Below are 18,067 nucleotides of genomic sequence, written 5' to 3' on the forward strand. Positions count from 1 at the left end.
GGTATATTAAGAAGGTGATCCCCTCCCCCCCTTTTAATAATAGTTCAGTAACTATTTTATTTTAGTGAGGGAAAAGGGAAACCAGTAGAACAAATTGAGTGGTTCTGACAAACAAGAGCATTGGTATTGCTTTTTGGTTAATTACTGAATCTTTTAAATATTATCATTTCTGTGGATTAAAAATTTGTCGATGAGCTAGGCTGTGGTTATAAATAGGCTAAGCCTCAAAATATCTGCCAGGTTCAGAGAAACGTTCTGTAAAAGCAGGGTCTTATCTTACAGCCCTCTCTGCAGAGGGGATATCTTTGGAGAATCATATAACTCCACAGTCATTGGGATCAAACTGGAGCATCTGACCTCGGGATAACTATTTACTTGACCTTGGCCAGTCAAATTTTCTGCCCAGTTCTAGAGGAGGTGGAGGTGGATTGGGAGGGAACATGAAAGAAAAGTAGAAGGAGAAAGAGAAGAAGAAGGGGAAGGGGAAGGGGAAGGAGAGAGAAAGACGGAGAGTTCTGCTTGTTCTGGAGGTGCTGCTAAGCCTAATGGGAAGTGGAACTAGAGAGTGAGCCTGACTGAGTCAGCTGTAGGTAGAATCAAGGACATTGGAAACAAAGTCCTGAATTTTTTTACCTCCACCGCTTCATGGATTCATGAAATTGATTAAGATCAATCACTTCTCTCTTGTGTGTAAAGTGGGGTTAGTGACATTTACTTTGCAGGGCTGTTATGGTAGGGCTGTTAGGGCTTTAAGGTAATGCATAGGAAGAACCTATCCAGTCCAGTTTCTGGCATATACTAGGCTCAATACATAGAAATAATTATCCTTCTTTGTTTCTTCCTCTCACTTTACTTCAGCTTCATGTTACTTTTCCATAACTGCTCCATGAACAGCATCTGACTTTTGGGGTGAGAGGACCACTGATTAACTCTTTGGCTTTTCTTTTTATAACATCACTCACTGTAGTCCCAACAACTTCCAGCTTTCTTCTAATTAAAGAATTTTATGATTTTTCTCTGGTACTGCATACAAGTCTTTGGTGTTGTCATTCAAAACAAAGAGACTAAGGAAAATTTAATGTGCAGACTTTTTCAGGTTTCAGCGTCATCTTTCATGGCACTATTGCTACTGTGGAATCAATGCTATGGAGAGGATGGTTTCAGTGCAAGACTTCAACAACCCCACCCCAGATTTTATTTTTAAGGATTTTTTTCTTTTCTTTTTTCTTTGAGTCACAGAAAACATTGGGTTGGCCAAAAGATTCATTCTTTTTTTTCCATAAGATGGCTCTAGTAGCACCTAGTTGTCTTTCACTTCATTCAAAACAGTTTTCTTAAATTGTATGAGACAGCTGTCATATCAGCGTGCATTTAAAAAAAGACATCAAAATTGATGAATTTTCGTGTAGCCATTTTAATATTGAAGATGGAAGAATAAAAGCAACATTTTCAGCATATTATGCCTTATTATTTCAAGAAAGGTAAAAACACAACCGAAACACACAAAAAGATGTGTGCAGTATGTGGAGAAGGTGCTGTGACTGATCAAACGTGTCCAAAGTGGTTTGCGAAGTTTCGTGCTGGAGATTTCTTGCTGGACGATGCTCCACTGTTGGATAGACCAGTTAAAGTTGATAGCGATCAATCGAGACATTAATTGAGAACAATCAACGTTATACCACACGAGAGATAGCCGACATACTCAAAATATCCAAATCAAGCATTGAAAATCATTTGCACCAGCTTGGTTATGTTCATCGCTTTGATGTTTGGGTTCCACATACGTTAAGCAAAAAAAACCTTCTTGACCGTATTTCCGCATGCGATTCTCTACTAAAATGAAATGAAAACGTTCTGTTTTTAAAACAAATTGTGACCGGCAATGAAAAGTGGATACTGTACAACAATGTGGAATGGAAGAGATCGCGGGGCAAGTGAAATGAACAACCACCAACCACACTAAAGGCCGGTCTTCATCCAAAGAAGGTGATGTTGTGTATATGGTGGGGTTGGAAGGGAGTCCTCTATTATGAGCTCCTTCCGGAAAACCGAACGATTAATTCCAACCACTACTGCTCCCAATGAGACCAACTGAAAGCAGCACTCGACGAAAAGCATCCAGAATTAGTCAACAGAAAACGCATAATCTTCCGTCAGGATAACGCAAGACCGCATGTTTCTTTGATGACCAGGCAAAAGCTGTTACAGCTTGGCTGGGAAGTTCTGATTCATTCACCGTATTCACCAGACATTGCACCTTCGGATTTCCATTTATTTAGGTCCTTACAAAATTCTCTTAATGCAAAAAATTTCAATTCCCTGGAAGACTTGTAAAAGGCACCCACCTGGAACAGTTCTTTGCTCAAAAAGTTTTGGGAAAATGGAATTATGAAGTTGCCTGAAAAATGGCAGAAGGTAGTGGAACAAAACGGTGAATATGTTGTTCAATAAAGTTCTTGGTGAAAATGAAAAATGGGTCTTTTATTTTACTTAAAAACTGAAGGCACTTTTTGGCCAAACCAATATATCTTTATTCTTTTCTGCTGGGGAAATTTGGTTTTATATTCATTCACTACAAGTCCTTCTGACTCTCAGGAAACTAAAGATAAATAAACCTCAGTATTTTTTTCCTATCAGGCTTTTACTCCACCATGACAGTTGGAAACAGTCATTAATAATTGAGACACAATCAAAAGATTTTACAGTGTGTGTGGTAAAATAATTATTTATTACAGAATTATAGAATGAAATCTTCCCCTGTAATGAAAAACAAGGACTGCACCAGTACACAAGTTTGAATTCAATAACTAGAGCTTGCTTTAGGCATATCAATGAAAAAAGTTTCCTCCAAAAGCAAATTTGAAAATAAGGAGAAATGTATTTGGAGTCATTTCTCTTGTCTCAAGATAGTACAACGTTTTCTATAATAAGTAAATCAGGTGCATGGTAGTACTTTAATGTCAATATTTTGATTTTCTTATTTTTTTAAGACTGGATTTAAACTCTTGATATAAAGCAGAATTTTAATTTCCCTGTTTTCAAAGACAATGTTGAAAGGTCACTTTCTAGCTTTAAAAGTTTTAAGAAATGACTCATCGTACCACTACTGCCTTATAGGCTTCAAAATCAAATTTCCGGTCAGTATGGTGCATTTTCATCAGGCAAGCACATATCCTTTTTTATGTGTTGTAAGAGAGATTATTATTAAGAGCTTTTTGTTGCTGTTCTCTATGTTTTAGGTTGTAGATCTTCAGAAAACTCCAACAAATAAACAGAACATTGCATGCTTTAATGAAATACACTGTTTGCATTAGTTGTAACAAAATCTCTGACAGAGATTCATAAAAGATCTAGAAAGTTTTTCATTTTATTAATCTCAGATTTATCATCACGAACTAATTTATTTTTATTACTGCTTCCTAATTAGTAAAGATGCCTACATTCAGAGAGATGAGCATTCTCGAGCTGACAGCTTTGTTCCCCAGACACACAGCAGCAATGAAAAGGGAGCTATGCCAAAGCAAGGTCATCAGCGAATGAGGCTTGCGTCAGACCAAGTCCAGAAAGCACTTCTTCTTCTCTCTAGTGATCAAAAACTGTGGAAACTTTTGTGCCCAAAGAGACATGGCAGAGCATTTTACTGAGGAGCCAGGGTGGCTTGAGGGCCAGGGCTGAAAAGCTGTGTGTGACAAAGGACTGAGCGCCCTGGGGAAAGTGCCACGGCCACCCTCTGGATGGTGGTCTGGTTCCAGCTGGGCCCAGTGGACCTGGTCTGGCCTTATTTTAGCACTGGCTTAAAGGATTCCAGGAAAACCTACTTAGTCCAGGTTGTCTGAGGAACAACAGTTGGAGTGTAGGCTCACTGTTGACTAATTTGAAAATCTCGGATTAGCCTCAGAATAGACTTCTAATCAAGACATATTTATTGAATCCCTATTACATGTTTCAAGGCCATCTAATTTCAAATTTCCCCCAAACAAACTTTGTATTTATTAATTCATATCCACCTACAGGAAGTTAGATATCTTTAATGCTAGGTCAAAGAGATCAAAACTCAAAGAATGATTAAGGCATTGTTCCTCTCACCCCTGGCAAAGCTACCTATCCTTCAGTTTTTAAAAAAAAAAGAAGAAGATCATTTATTTATTCTGTTCTTTAAAATCTCCAAATATTGCTATTACATGATTTTCTTCATAATGCTTTTTCAAAAACCTTTTTCTAAACTTTAATAAAATTCTCCTACTTAGGAGATTAGGAACTGTTTGTGTTCCAAAGCTTTTCTTAGTCCAGAAGACTAAGGAATCATTTCCATGTGTGTTGCTGAAACCAAGACAACAGGCCCCAAATGGAATCCCTTATGCTAAACTCTCCATCACCAAACTGAGACTTAATTACAATTTCGGCTCTTCTAGAAATGGAAGCTTAAGCCAGCCAATTGGGAGGTGCCTGTTCAGCATTAGTTAGGTAATGTGCCTAACAGACTTCCACCATCCCCTAAGAGAAAGGTACCTTGCAATAGCCAATCCACTTTTTGCCTGGTATAACTTCCTCGTTCCTGCTTCTTTCTACCCGTGAAAGCCTTTCACTTTGTATAGCTCCTCAGAGCTCCTATCTGCCAGATTGTATGTTGTCTAAACCACGAATTGTTGCATAAAGCCAATAAGATCTTTAAAATGTATTCAGTTGAGTTTTTTTAACAGTGTGGCCTTTAATTTTGTCAAAATTATTATTATTACTATTAGTTTATAAGAAACATCAAATATTTATTGGAAACATCAAATAGTTCCTGAGAAAAGAACCCAGAGTAGAAAATTATCAAGAATATCAAGAGAAATGAGTAGAGAGCACCCAGTTCTTCTTGAAAGATGAAACATCCTTCTAAAGTTCTTTCTGAGCGCCACTGCGATCGATACCTACTAACTTCATTAAAAACACTAAAAGAAGGGGCTTCCCTGGTGGCGCAGTGGTTGAGAGTCTGCCTGCCGATGCAGGAGGACACGGGTTCGTGCCCCGGTCTGGGAGGATCCCATATGCCGCGGAGCGGCTGGGCCCGTGAGCCATGGCCGCTGAGCCTGCGCGTCCGGAGCCTGTGCTCCGCAGCGGGAGAGGCCAAAACAGTGAGAGGGAGGCCCGTATACCGCAACAACACTAAAAGAAGACTTATGGTGTTATTTCAAGGCCGTGATTCCAGATTCCACTATTCGTTCGGTCATTCCCTCTCATCTCCCCCATCTCCACTGCTCTATGTCTGAAAATCTGGAATTGGTCTGGTGATTTTCAAGGTAGAGAGGACTCAGGAATAGCTCATCTTTGGAAGTGTAAGAATTTCCCAGGGATTAGGACACCAGAACAGAACTAGGTTCTGCTGGATTTAAATATTACTTCAATTGTTCATGACAAATTTTGAGTTAACTTGAAATGGATTAGCTGCAGGCTGCTTATACCCGCTTTCTCTGAACGTTAATCTACATATTTATTGGTCCCCTATGTGTTCAAACCTCTGAAACAAGCATGAAATAAACCAAAGATGCATAACTCAGATGTAAAAGGACTAAAATTTCCTAGACCCCGGGGACTGCTCTCAGTAGTTAGGCAGTAAGTATGCCTTCGGACTAGAACTTCTAAAGTTGTTTTGGAGGATGGCCCCAGCTCGGTCAAGGCCCATTTCGTTTTGCATCTGAAGAGTGCAAAATTCGCCGACTGGGAGTACAAGCTCAGAGACTCAAAACCCAGAGCTGGTCAAGGGCGGGTCCGCACGCGGCTGCGCGGGGCGCACGGTGCGGGAGGGTCGCTTCGGCTCCCCGGCCTCCGGGTTCGAAGCTCCGGGGTCAGCCCTGCCCCGGGCTCCACGCCCGGGAGCGGGTCCGAGCCGCTAACTTCGGGCCAATCAGCGCGCGGCGTCCCCGCGCCCGCAGCGTCCCGGCGCCCGCAGCGCCCGGGCCCGCGCCCCCCACGCCCCCGCGCCAGCAATGGCAGCTGCGGCCTCGGCGGCTCCGGACCGAGCTAGACCCGGGACAAGGAGGGGCTGAGCCGCGGGGGATCCTGGAATCGGCGGGGAGGTGGGGATTCTGGGAGGAAAACTCCATTTCCTCCTTCCCCGCCGGCCTCTCCCCTCCACCCCGGCACCCCAAATTTCCATGTGTCGTCTCCCGGGCGCAGACCGCCGGTGTTAAGCGAGGCGGCGGCAGCGGCTGGGAAAATGCTGGGCATGTACGTGCCGGACAGGTTCTCCCTGAAGTCCTCCCGGGTTCAGGACGGGATGGGGCTCTACACGGCCCGCAGAGTAAGAAAGGTGGGTGACCCGGCGGCGGCCTGCGCGCCTCTGCTCCCGCCGCGCGCTCTGCGCCTCCCGGGCTCGCCCCTCCGCCGGGCCGGGGGCTCCGCGGGCTTCACTCGCGTCGTCCCTCGCCGGGCCGGCCGGGAGCCCCGCGGGGAGGCTAGGGCGGCGGGGGTGGCCTTCGCCCGCCGCGCCTCGCGAGCGGGCAGCGCCACGTAGGTGTCGGCGGGGCGCGCTCTGTAGCCGGCCGGTCCAGAGGCGGAACTGCCGCCGGCCGCCCTGCGGCAATATGTCTTTCCTCCCCTGCAGGAAGTGAGTCGGGATGGAGCCTCCCTCTTCGTCGGCTCCGGGAGTGGGCAGAGGCACGCGTGGGCGGGTGTCTTCCCAGGCGCGCACGAGCTCCATCGCCGCCTTTCTTCCTGTAGGGAATGCCTCACTTTCCCTGTGGGGATTGCGGGGAGCTGCCCAGAGCGCAGCTCAACGCAGGCCTTAGCATGTCATTCAGACACCCCGCAGTTCTTTCCTTCCTTCCAAAATGTGTAATGTGAATCCTGGGAGGTGCCAGCTAGATAATGCATGAATCGTTGAACTTTTTTCTCAGTTTTTCTGGATTTTCCTCGGATCTTTCCTTCCAGAGATTTAGAGACACGTGAGTAGGACCAGCACATGGCAGTGGCCCTAAGGGAACGGCCTGGGAATGTTGGATGTTGAAAGCAAAGGCCTAGGAAGAAAGATTACTGGACAATACCAAGTCTTTGGATTCGATGAGACCTGTGTTATAGCCGTTTCAAAGGATGTGTGAAATCAGAAATCACGGAGGCAGTGGTGAAATGCCCAGGGTCATGAGAGCCAGCGTTTACTGAGCAGATACTTGGTGCTAGGGCCCATTGCTGCGTTACCTCTGTTAGTAACTTCACTGGCACAGCACTCCCGTGAGAACAGCCTTAATCCTCTTGTAGGAGAGGAGAAAGCAGAAGTACTTGGAGGTTAAATTTCCTGCTGAGTTAGTGAGTTAGGCTTCAGACCCATCGCTTCTTAGTCCAAAGCTCATGTCCTTCCCAGATCTGTTTCTGCCAGCTTCCCAGCACCCCTCACCCCCACTGTGTAGGGGTGAGGTTTGGGCAGGAGCAGGCTTGTTCAGTTAAGGTGAGCTAACAAGAGGTTCACAAGATGCACCGGAGACACCAGGATGTCTTTCATCTGAGTGTGAGTCTTTCTCCACCCCCTCACCTAAGGAGCAGGTGAAGAACGGTGCACAGGTGCTTCAGAAGGCCTTCACTGACAGCAGGGTCTGTAAGTATCTCCCAGGGTAAAACTGGAAACAATAAACCCCGTATTTACTCCTTCAAATGGGAGTTTGGGAGAATGCGCAAAGGAGAAAAGCAGGTGTAAACACTTGATCTGAATAGATGTTTTTGCCAAAAGGGTAAATGTTAAATTCAACGTTCTTTCAAAGCAGAAGTTGAGATTCTGCTTTTTAATTTTCTCACAAGCTATGAAAATTCCCAAATGGATTTTTCTTGAAGGTCTCAGGACTGAATATAAGTACTTAAAAGTTAAACACAGTTCTTAAACATTATTTTGTTTTATGTTTTTAATAGTAATATAGTAAAAATGGTACAAATATTAGAATTATTAAATTATCCTTATTTTTTGCCTTATATTATTTAGGTTTTTAGAAACAGCTGGCCGATGTATGTTCTTTTGATATTTTTATTAATTCCACATTCTTTTTCCATGAAATAAGTTACTTGGAAGTTTTAAATTATTTTGGGGTGTAGAATGAACAGCTTCCAAAATCATATATTATTGCATTTTATCATTGCAGTACTTACAGATACTTATCGTTTCCTGGTTTGTGTAACTTCAACACGTAAAACGCATGGTTTCATCCAGGTCACATCTAGAATGCTTACCTATAGTTCAAGTGAATATGCAGATGTTTGCAATAAATCCAAATGACATACTATTGGTGATATAGGTTAGTGGTGATCACAAGATAATCATAAGGTCATTGATCATTGACAGGTTCATTGATGCCAGAACTGACCTTGAAGTAGGCTTCAGCTCCTTTGCCTTCCAGAAGCTGAGGACAAAGCTGAAGCTGATTTTAGCTATTCCAGCAGATTTTAGCTGTACTGTAAAGCTAATATGAATATCAGTGCATCCCTTACCAGTTTGCATATAGTTTCTCGATGCTTAAATAGTTTTGAAGTTACCTTGTACTAGCTTTAACTCTGGCCATTAATCAGAGGGTCTGCGAAAAAGTATTTCAGCAGCTCTATTAAGGACCTTACTTAAAAGTTTTTATGTTCTCTATTCTAAACAAATTTTGGAATGTATCACAGAAGTTTTATCACACTTTTATGATAAAAAAACACGTATGCTTGTCTAACAATTCTGTTTTTCAAAAACAGTTGCAATTCACGTCATCTGTTGATTTCAGTTCAGAGAATCTAATCCAGAGCTGTACTGAGGTTGGGGGATTTTGCTAGACCCTCTACCCGCGCTACATTCACCATATTGATTGGGGATTCCCTTACCAATGGGATCCCTAATCCCATTCTAGACCCACCCCTTTTTGTGTGGAGTCTCCTAGCGTGGAGTCCCTGCAGCAGAGTCACCTAATTCCCTGGCTCCACCTTAGTCCCACTCGGTGTTTCCTTGGCAGTTGTCCTTTTTTGTAGGCCTGGTGCCGCCGCTGCTTTTTTTTTTTTTTCCCTTGTATAAAATCTACAAAATGACAAGAAGAAGAAATGGGAAAGACTTCTTTTTCTTTTCTTGCCATTATGGAAAGTCCTTTCCTTTTCTTGCCATTATGGAAATTTAGAGATTGCACGAAGCGAGGGTCATCTGGTAGATATTTCTGTGTGAGCCATTATTCTTGGAGAAAGAATGGATGAGAGTCTGCTGGAAAGCCCTAGAGTAGAAAAAGGAGGCCTGAGTTCATTCACATTTATACGCATTGCAATTTGCTAAGGATAAGATAAAAAATAATACAAAATAGTAGATTTAACACTTGAGCATGCCAGACCCTGTTCTAAGTGCTTGCCATGTGTTATCTCATGAGCACAGTTTAATGTTGTAAAAAAGATGTGGAATTCTAGGTTACTATGCAGATTAAAATTAATGTTAGGTACTCAAAGCTAATATAGGAAGTATACATACGATGAAAAGTTATGTAAACATCTCACTACATTACATTTTTTTATATCATGACCATATTTTTCATTGCCGGCTTATATGATTAACGAGGCGGTGGTGTGTTTGACATTGTGTTTGAACTCAGAAAGTGGAGAGGTAAACCATAAGATTTCTTTGAGCTCTCAGATTCTGTGATTTTATGGAAAGGGTTAAGGTGGCAGATATACCACTACCACTCTTCGTTTCCTTGAGGTTTGTTGTAGGCTGTTGGTTTTTCTTTCCCTCTGACTTTTAGTCTTTCAGGTGTGGCAGTACCGTGCTAGGCCTTGGGGATACAGACGGGTGCAAAACAGACAAGGTCTTCGTCCACATGGAGCTTGTGTTCTTGTGTGGGGAGAGACGTAGCAAACAGGTAAAGGAAGGGAAGATTTCCAAGACAGTTGCAGCATGTGTTAAGTGAAAGAAAGAAACGGGGTGATGCATTAGAGAGTGAATGGAGGTGGAGCCTCCTGGTGGAGCATTGTTGAGGCTCAGGTCCCTTGATACACACCAGCCAAGTGAATTGACCCCACTGGGGTAGCTCAGTTCCTGGCTTCTCTCCCTCTCATCCCTGTGCCTTTTTGCCTTAGGGACTCCTGAGTGGCATCCTGTGCCCTTGAACCCTAGGGCAGTCTCCCATTACACTTTGCTCTTCTCTTGAACAAATGCAGGTTCCTAGTTCAAACTTGCCAAATACCCTAGGATCTTATCCACAGCTTCTTTTCAGGACACAACTTATTGGCCGCATGGAGGCATTAGTTTCCTATTGCTGATTCCAAACTATCACACAGTTAGTGGCTTAAAACAATATAGATTTGGGCTTCCCTGGTAGTGCAGTGGTTGAGAGTCTGCCTACCGATGCAGGAGACACGGATTCGTGCCCCGGTCCGGGAACGTCCCACATGCCGCAGAGCGGCTGGGCCCGTGAGCCATGGCCACTGAGCCTGCGCGTCCGGAGCCTGTGCTCCGCAACGGGAGAAGCCACAGCAGTGAGAGGCCCGCGTACCGCAAAAAAAAAAAAAAAAAACAAAAACAAACAAGAAAAACGAAAAACAACAACAATACAGATTTATTATTTTATGGTTCTGGAGAATATTAATCTAAGATGGGCAGGCAGGGCTGGTTCCTTCAGGAGGCTCTAAAGAGAGTTTAGTTTCTTGGCTTATAGTTTTCTACAGGCTGCCCACGTTCCCTGGCTCATGACCCCACATCAATCTGACCTCAGCTTTTGTCATCACATCTCCTTCTCTGACTCCGACTCTCCTGCTTCCTCTTACAAGGTCCCTTGTGATTAGATTGGGTCCACCCATATAACGCAGAGTAATCTCCCCAGCTCAAGGTCCCTAATGTAATCCCATCTGCAGAGTCCCTTTTACCATGTAAGGTAACATACAGATTCTAGGGGTTAGGATGTAAACGTTTTCCGTGGGCCATTATACATCCTACCACAGCTCCAAAGTATAATTCTTCCTTGTCTACATTACGTGGAACATTTTACAGTGCATCCTTCCTCACATACTGGTCCCAATAAAATGTACGCATTGCAGATCTACCATGTTGATGACTCTTCTGCCTTGTTTTCAGTGTTGATTCTAGCAGAGATCAACAAGGTTGGCATTCATGCAGTAAAGCCTGGGTGAGTGGTTTCCTTATAAAGAGGAAGAGAAAATATGTACAGGAGAAGTAGAATAGGAAATAATAGATTCTGATGGTGTTCGGAATGATGGCGTTTAAAAGAACTTCAGAGGGAATCCAGCTTGCACCTTCTCATCTTACACCTTCTCATCTTACAGATGATGACACTGAAGCCCAGAGAACCTTTGCTGGGAACCTTGCTGCTCACAGCTGTATTGCAAGCTCCTCTTCCTTCCACAGCACCATCTCCCTCTCCCTCTCCTTCACACCAAGGCAGGCACCTTGGTTCTCTTTGAGGGATTTGTAGCAAAGACATTTGATGAGGTAAAATCCCAAGAGAAAAATAACTGAAATAAGGGTTTGAATCTGAGTTCGTGAAAATACAAGAAGCTAAAAAAATGAGGCAAGTTGTATAGGGTTAGAAAAACATATGGGAAAGAGAAAACCCCCAAAGAGAAGTAAGTAAAAGCATGGAGGAAGAATCACCATGCATACATTTTAATGCAAGAAGACTAGCTTTTGTGGAAGAAGGTGTTTTGTTGATCCACTCAGAAGGTGACTCTCCTGGAGAAATAATGGGTCTTTATGCTCTGGCTACAATTCTGCCAGTAGATGTTTGTTTACGGTTCCTGGTGGCTGGTGATAGCGAATCTGGAAACGTAATCAGAGGGAAAATAGTCACCGTCGATGCCTGCCATACGTGCTCTCTCTTTTCTGTGTCCACACATCTACACTCTACAAGAGTGACTCGATGCAGCTTTGTATTTCCTGGTGTTATTACAGATTCAGATTTTGGTTTTTGTGTGTGATTATAACAGCTACAGTTAATCCTTTCAACAAATATTTATTGAGCAATTGCAGTTGTTAGGCACTGGGCTAGTTGCTAGTGACAGAATAGTTACTGGATGTGTTACACAGTTTGTATTTAAGCCCTACAACAAGTCTGCGAGGTGGCCGTTGTTGTCCTTGTTTTATAGATGAGGACACTGTGAAGAAGGTTCTATCACAAGGGGATTAGTCAGAATTGGAACGCAGATTCTTCCGTACATCCCTTTCACTTAAAAAAGAAAACCAAAAATTATTTTTCAATATACTGATAAGATGCTTCATCCATGCTCATTTCCATGAGTACAGACGCATACCTAGTCACACACTTTTAAAAAGTTATTTTACAAAAAGGAGAAAAGAGTATCATTCAGCAGTATCTCGTAGAAATCCCTCTAGGTAATCTGCTTTGGCTCTAATTTGTTATTTTTAATAACTGAACATATTCTATGCGGAGGATAGGACATTATTTTCATTTCTTTGGATCTTGTTTTACACAGTTATTAAGTAAATGTTTATTACCAAGATTGGTACCAGCTGTTTGGAATACGGTAGTGAACAAAATAGAAATTCTGCTTCTTGCAGAGCTTGCATTTTCGTGAGAGGAGAAGAAAATTAACAAGGAACGATTAGAAAAGTCTTACACTGTGTTAAAATGTGATAAGTGCTGTAGAAAAGAAAAAGTAGAGCTGGGTGTTGTTGACTTGGCAGACTGTGTGTGTTTGTGGGAGGATGTTTTCCTACATCGGTGGTTGGTCCAGTTAATCCTCACTAGCCGGAAAATTTGGGCAGTGACTTAAAGGATGGGAGGAAAGTAGCCAAACATTTCTAGGGCAAGAACATTCTAGGCAGCAGTTAGAGTAAAGGCCCTAAGATGGGCGTTTGCCTGTTGTGTTCCAGGAGTAAGGAGGCTGGTGAGGCTGGAATGGACTTAACCGAGGGGCCGAGTACTAGGGGAGGAGGTCAGAGAGAGAGTGAAGAGAAGGGTACCAGACCTACATTTCTTAGGGCCTTTTGGGGCATTGTGAAGCCATTGGCTTTACTTTGAGTGAAATGGGGAGCCACTGCAGGGTTTTGAGCAGAGGAGTTACGTGATCTGACTTGAGTTTATCAGGATCACCCTGATTGCTGTGTGGAGAATAGTTGACCAAAGGGTGAATGTGTAAACTGGGAGACTTATTAGGATTCTTTTGCAGTAATCCACGTGAGAGGTGATGGTGTCTTAGACCAAGATAGTGGCAGTGTTGGAAGTGTAGTTTGAAGATAGAATATGCTGATGAGATAAGTGGAAGAAAGGGAACATGATTCCAAGGGTTTCAGCCTGAGAAATTGGGAGGATTGGTTTGTCAGCCAGCGGCTGAGATAGGGGAAGATTTTGGTGCAACAGGTCTAAATGGGGAAGATCTGCAGTTTGGTTTAAGGCATGTTGATTTTGACAGGTCTGTTAGACAACAGATATCAAAAAGGCAGTGAGATATAGTTGTTATACTGGCAATTCCTCCTTCCCATCCTTTATGCCATCATTTTCATCGATTTTGTGTGTTATAAACCTTACAGTACATTTTACTCTTTGCCCTTTATACTATCAGTTATCTTCTAGAACAATTAAAAAATAAGGCAAATTGCGTCCTTTACCTTTGTTTCCATTTCTGGAGCTCTTCATTTCTCTGTTTTGAGTTATATTTCTGTCTGCTATCATATTCTTTGAGCAGTTCTTGTATCACAAGTCTGCTGGCAGTGAATTTTCTCAGCTTTTGTTTTTCTAAAAAAAAATATTTTGCTTTATTGTTTGAAAGATATCTTCTCTAGGTTGACAGGTTTTTTTTTTTCTCATTACATTGAAGATATCACTTGTTCTTTTTTTAGTTTACAAAGTTTCTGACAAGAAGTCTGCTATAAGTTACATTCGTCACGCATAATCTTTTTTCCTCTACTTTCAAGGTTTTTCTCGTTTTCTTTGCATTCTAACAGTTTGAATATGATGTCTTTAAAATTTTTTTTAAAACTTGCTTTTTTATTTTATATGTGGTTTGATGTCTTTTATCATTTTTGGAAAATCCTTAGCCATTTTCTCTTCAAATATTACTTCTGGCATAAGCTTTCTCTCTTCTGGGACTCCAATTACATGTATGTCAGACCAGTTGATGTGATATTGTCTCACAGCTCTTACATTCTTTGTTCTGCTTTCTTTCTCTTTTTTTTCTTTTTCCACTTTGTGTTTGTTTAGGTAATTTCTGTTGCCTTCAAGTTTACTGCTGCTTTTCTCAGCTGTGTTAAGTTACCTGGTGAGTCTGTCAAAGGAATTCAATTTTGAAACCATGATTTTATATCTAGCATTTTCACTGGATTCTCTCTTATAGGTTCCATGTCTTAGCTGATATTTCCCCTATGTTCTTGCATGTTATCTGCCTTTTCTAGTACATTCTTTAACAAATTAACCATAGTTATTGTTAAAGTCCTTGTCTGATAGTTCTAATGTCTGTGTCATTTCTGCATCTGATTCTGCTGATTGCTCTGTTTCTTCAGAATTTGCTGTTTTTTCCCTTGTTTCCTTGTATGTTTTTATTTTTGTATTGCCAGTAATACAATGTCAGTATTGTAATGCCAGTGTCAGGTGTGAAACAATCAGAGTGTGGTAAATAGTATTTATGTTTGGAAGTACGCACGTGTTTTATTTTGTCATCCTGTTTAGTGTGGGAGTTTGGGTCAACCTAGTTAGGAGATGAGGTGGGTTTGCATTATGTTGTTGTTTTTGTTACTTTCAGTGCACCCCAGGCTTCAGATTCTTCTAGAGTTGCCTTGTGATTAGGGTGGTGGCCGGGGTGCTCCAGGTTTTTCTCAGTGTCTCTGTTCTACTCTCAGCTTTCTCCTGTCCCTGAGTGCCTGCATCATAGTGGGGTTCTCTCACCAAGTTGCCACGCCCTTGTCCTTCCCCCACAGTAGACCGCTGTGTTATTTGAGGTCTGTGTTCTTTCTGTTCTCTGTCTTGGTCCAGCTTCACTCTTATCTGGGGTTTATGAGCCTGAGCTCTGGGAGTTGAGTTTCCATAGCATTCCTACCTCTCTTTCCCGTAGGAGCCAAACTTGTGTCTTGTATCAGTGATTGGTTTTTTTGTGGGAGAGTGTTTCCTGTCCCTCACCCAATGGTAAGAATCCTTTGAGGTTGTGGTATAAATTCCTGAGCCTGTACTGCTTCCTTCAGCAGCAGTTGATCTTTATTTGTATCCTGGAGATGACAGAGTTTGCTACGTTCTTGTAGTAGCTAAAGGCTTCTCCTAATATGAGAGAAAGATAAGGGCAGGAGGTATGGGGTGTTGTGCATTCTTGCAGCGGCTGCTGTTCTCCTTCTGCACTACTGAAGAAGTCTCTGTCCTTCTTTCTGTCCCCCAATCTTTCTTATATGGGGAGGCCCTTGGAAAAGAGTCTGTAAGTGTGTGTGAACTCCCCTTGGGTCTGGGGCTTCTGGTGGTTCTATACAGTCAAGCTGTCTCACATGCATTCCTTAGCAAACTATTAAAATGTTAATTGATTTCTTACTTGCTTGTGTGGTGGCCGGCAGCTCCTCCTTCTGTGATCCACCATAGGTAAGCCAGTGCACTCTTCAAGAAAAGTTATGATTTTATAGTTTATCAGACTTTCTTATTATTAGACTTTCTTCTTATTATTATCTATTATTAGATAGTCTTTCTAAATCTTTGATGGATATTGAACTTTGAAAGTTTTAAGATTAATGGCATTTTCTGTATATTTTTATTTATTATTTTTTATTACTTAACCTATCTGTCCAATTTTGAAAGGTATTTTAAAATCTCCCTCTCTAGTTCTTCTTGCGTTTTTAAGATTTCTGTGCTACTGGTTTCTCACTGTTCTATGTTCTTCATAAATATGCTTTATATCATTACATAACGTTATGCTTTATTCTGTTTAGTGCATTCAGCTGTTAATTTAACCTTGTGTGGTACACTATTGCCTTTCTTTTCTTTGCTTTTATCTGTATATCTTTGTCTACTCATTTTAATTTACTGTTTATCATTTTGTTTTATCTTTTTGTAATCATGTTAGCTAGGTTATATTTCATAATGCAGTATTACAATCTCATTTAATAAGAGAATTTAGCCTTTTCATATGTAGTGTAATGACTGATATAATTGATTTTTATTCTTGTCATCTTTACACTCATTACTTATTTTATATTGTTATAACTTATTTTGAATTTTCCTTATTTTTGCTGTCTGTTCAAGTCACTGTTCATTTTTTCCCCCCTCTTCTTAATTTATTAGTTCTACTCTTCTTTTTCTTTAGTGATTTACTTCTTCTTCCCCTCTTTCATAATCAGATGCACATGATTTTTTTATTTGATAGCTAGAGCCTCAACCATTTTCTCCACAAAAAATATGATTTCTTCCACAAGATGTTTATTTCTCTATTAGTTCCCTCTTCTCCTTTCTTCCTGCCACCACTCAGCGCTCCCCCCAACCTCTGCCTGCCCTGCAACTTTGGGGATGCTTTTATGTTCCTGCCTTTCTTCCCCCCAGATTCCTAAGTTTTGATGAAATGGTGTGTTACTTAATAGAATTTCTTTTAAAAATATATCCCTTGTTTCAAGAGTTGTTTTTTTTTTTATTTTATTTTTTTTTTGCGGTACGCGGGCCTCTCACTGATGTGGCCTCTCCCATTGCGGAGCACAGGCTCTGGACGCGCAGGCTCAGTGGCCATGGCTCACGGGCCCAGCCACTCCGTGGCATGTGGCATCTTCCCGGACGCGGGCACGAACCTGTGTCCCCTGCATCGGCAGGCAGACTCTCAGCCACTGTGCCACCAGGGAGGCCCCAAGAGTTGTTACTTAACTTGTATATTCTGCATACCCAGGTGTGTATGTACACCAGCTATTCATTTTCTTCTAATTTTTGTCCTTTGTTCTGGTTAATTTGTTTAGTTAGAGACTTTTTATGGTTCTTTTTCTCATTAAATCATGTGGATAATATTCTCTCTGATTCTGTGTATATCATCAAATAGCTCTCCTTCCCATCTGACTGTAAAGGATTTCCTGACTGGGTAAGTGACTCTCAGGTTGTTGTATTTCTCTTTCAATTTATTCTCTAAAAATATTTAACTAGGAAATTATGTTTTTTTCACTTTTAAAAGGTTTTTTTTTTTGAGTGCTGTACTTGAATCTCCTTAAATTCTCATATGTAATTGACATATTCCAATTAATTAATTAATTAATTTTTTTTTTTGGCCACACTGCATGGCTTGTGGGATTTTAGTTCCCCGACCAGGGATTGAACCTGGGCCCTCGGCAGTGAGATCGCGGAGTCCTAACCAATGGACCGCCAGGGAATTCCCGACGTAATTCCTTTTAATTAAAGTACTCTGTCTCCTACAGATGTTCTGTTTTACAGAGTATGGATATTATTTTTCTGCTTGGTCTCCTTCATAGGCAGCTGGGCCCCCTTTTACAGGCAATTTGCCTTGGTTGTTTTATCGAAGCTCAAGACTGGTTATTGAAGAACACTCTGTGGTATCAGTCCTTCCCCGTAGGCAAAGGGGTCTCTATTGTCATAGGCCTGCATTGACAGATAGACTGTCAATTCCCTGTTGGCTTTCTGGTCTGCTTGCACTTTCCTGGGCGGCAAGGATGGGAAGGACTGTGGGCTATGGCCCCAGCCTTCTCTGCCTTTCAGGTTCTTCTCAGGATCCCCTAGTTGCCCGTCCTCAGCACTCTTCTGCTGTTTTTCAGTTAATTACTCAGCCCACTTTAGAGAATGCCTCACACCAGTTCTGTGCCAGAACCTAAGGCTTCGCTTATACACAGTTACCCATACATGCTAGTAGAAGTCGTTTTGCTCAAGAGAAGCAAGTGGCTTAGAGTTGGGGTTAAAGGAAAAGGTGCTGCATTCAGGTCACCATATTCCAGAATCACTTCTCCTTCACAACTCTCCTGCATTTCCCATTTCATATTCATATTATAACTGATGAATTTCATAAAGAATAATTCTGCTATATCCTGGGCACTAGTGCATTTCTTTTGCCTGATATTTGTTGTATCAGCTCAGAGTAACAGAGGCTACTGTAGTAACCTAAAGCTTGGGGGTTATGTTCTCTCTGTAACAAAGTGGGCATTTGCTGCTATCAGTTCAGTGGCTCA

At 42.0% G+C, this 18,067-nt stretch overlaps 1 protein-coding gene across 3 annotated transcripts in view; it reads left to right on the top strand.

The window, feature by feature from the left end:
* The first annotated feature begins 5,973 nt into the window (after positions 1-5,973).
* PRDM5 (PR/SET domain 5) overlaps positions 5,974-18,067 on the top strand; it is a 209,513-nt gene continuing 197,419 nt past the window's right edge. For all 3 annotated transcript variants that reach the window (XR_009563928.1, XM_030863957.2, XM_030863958.2), the window contains exon 1: positions 5,974-6,292. Coding sequence is in view for 2 of the 3 variants with exons in the window: in XM_030863957.2 (XP_030719817.1) it covers positions 6,200-6,292 (93 nt within the window). In the remaining variant the exon portion in view is untranslated. The remainder of the gene's footprint in view (positions 6,293-18,067) is intronic.

This window comes from Globicephala melas, chromosome 5 (assembly GCF_963455315.2).
Source record: "Globicephala melas chromosome 5, mGloMel1.2, whole genome shotgun sequence".
NCBI classification, from domain to species: Eukaryota; Metazoa; Chordata; class Mammalia; order Artiodactyla; family Delphinidae; genus Globicephala; species Globicephala melas.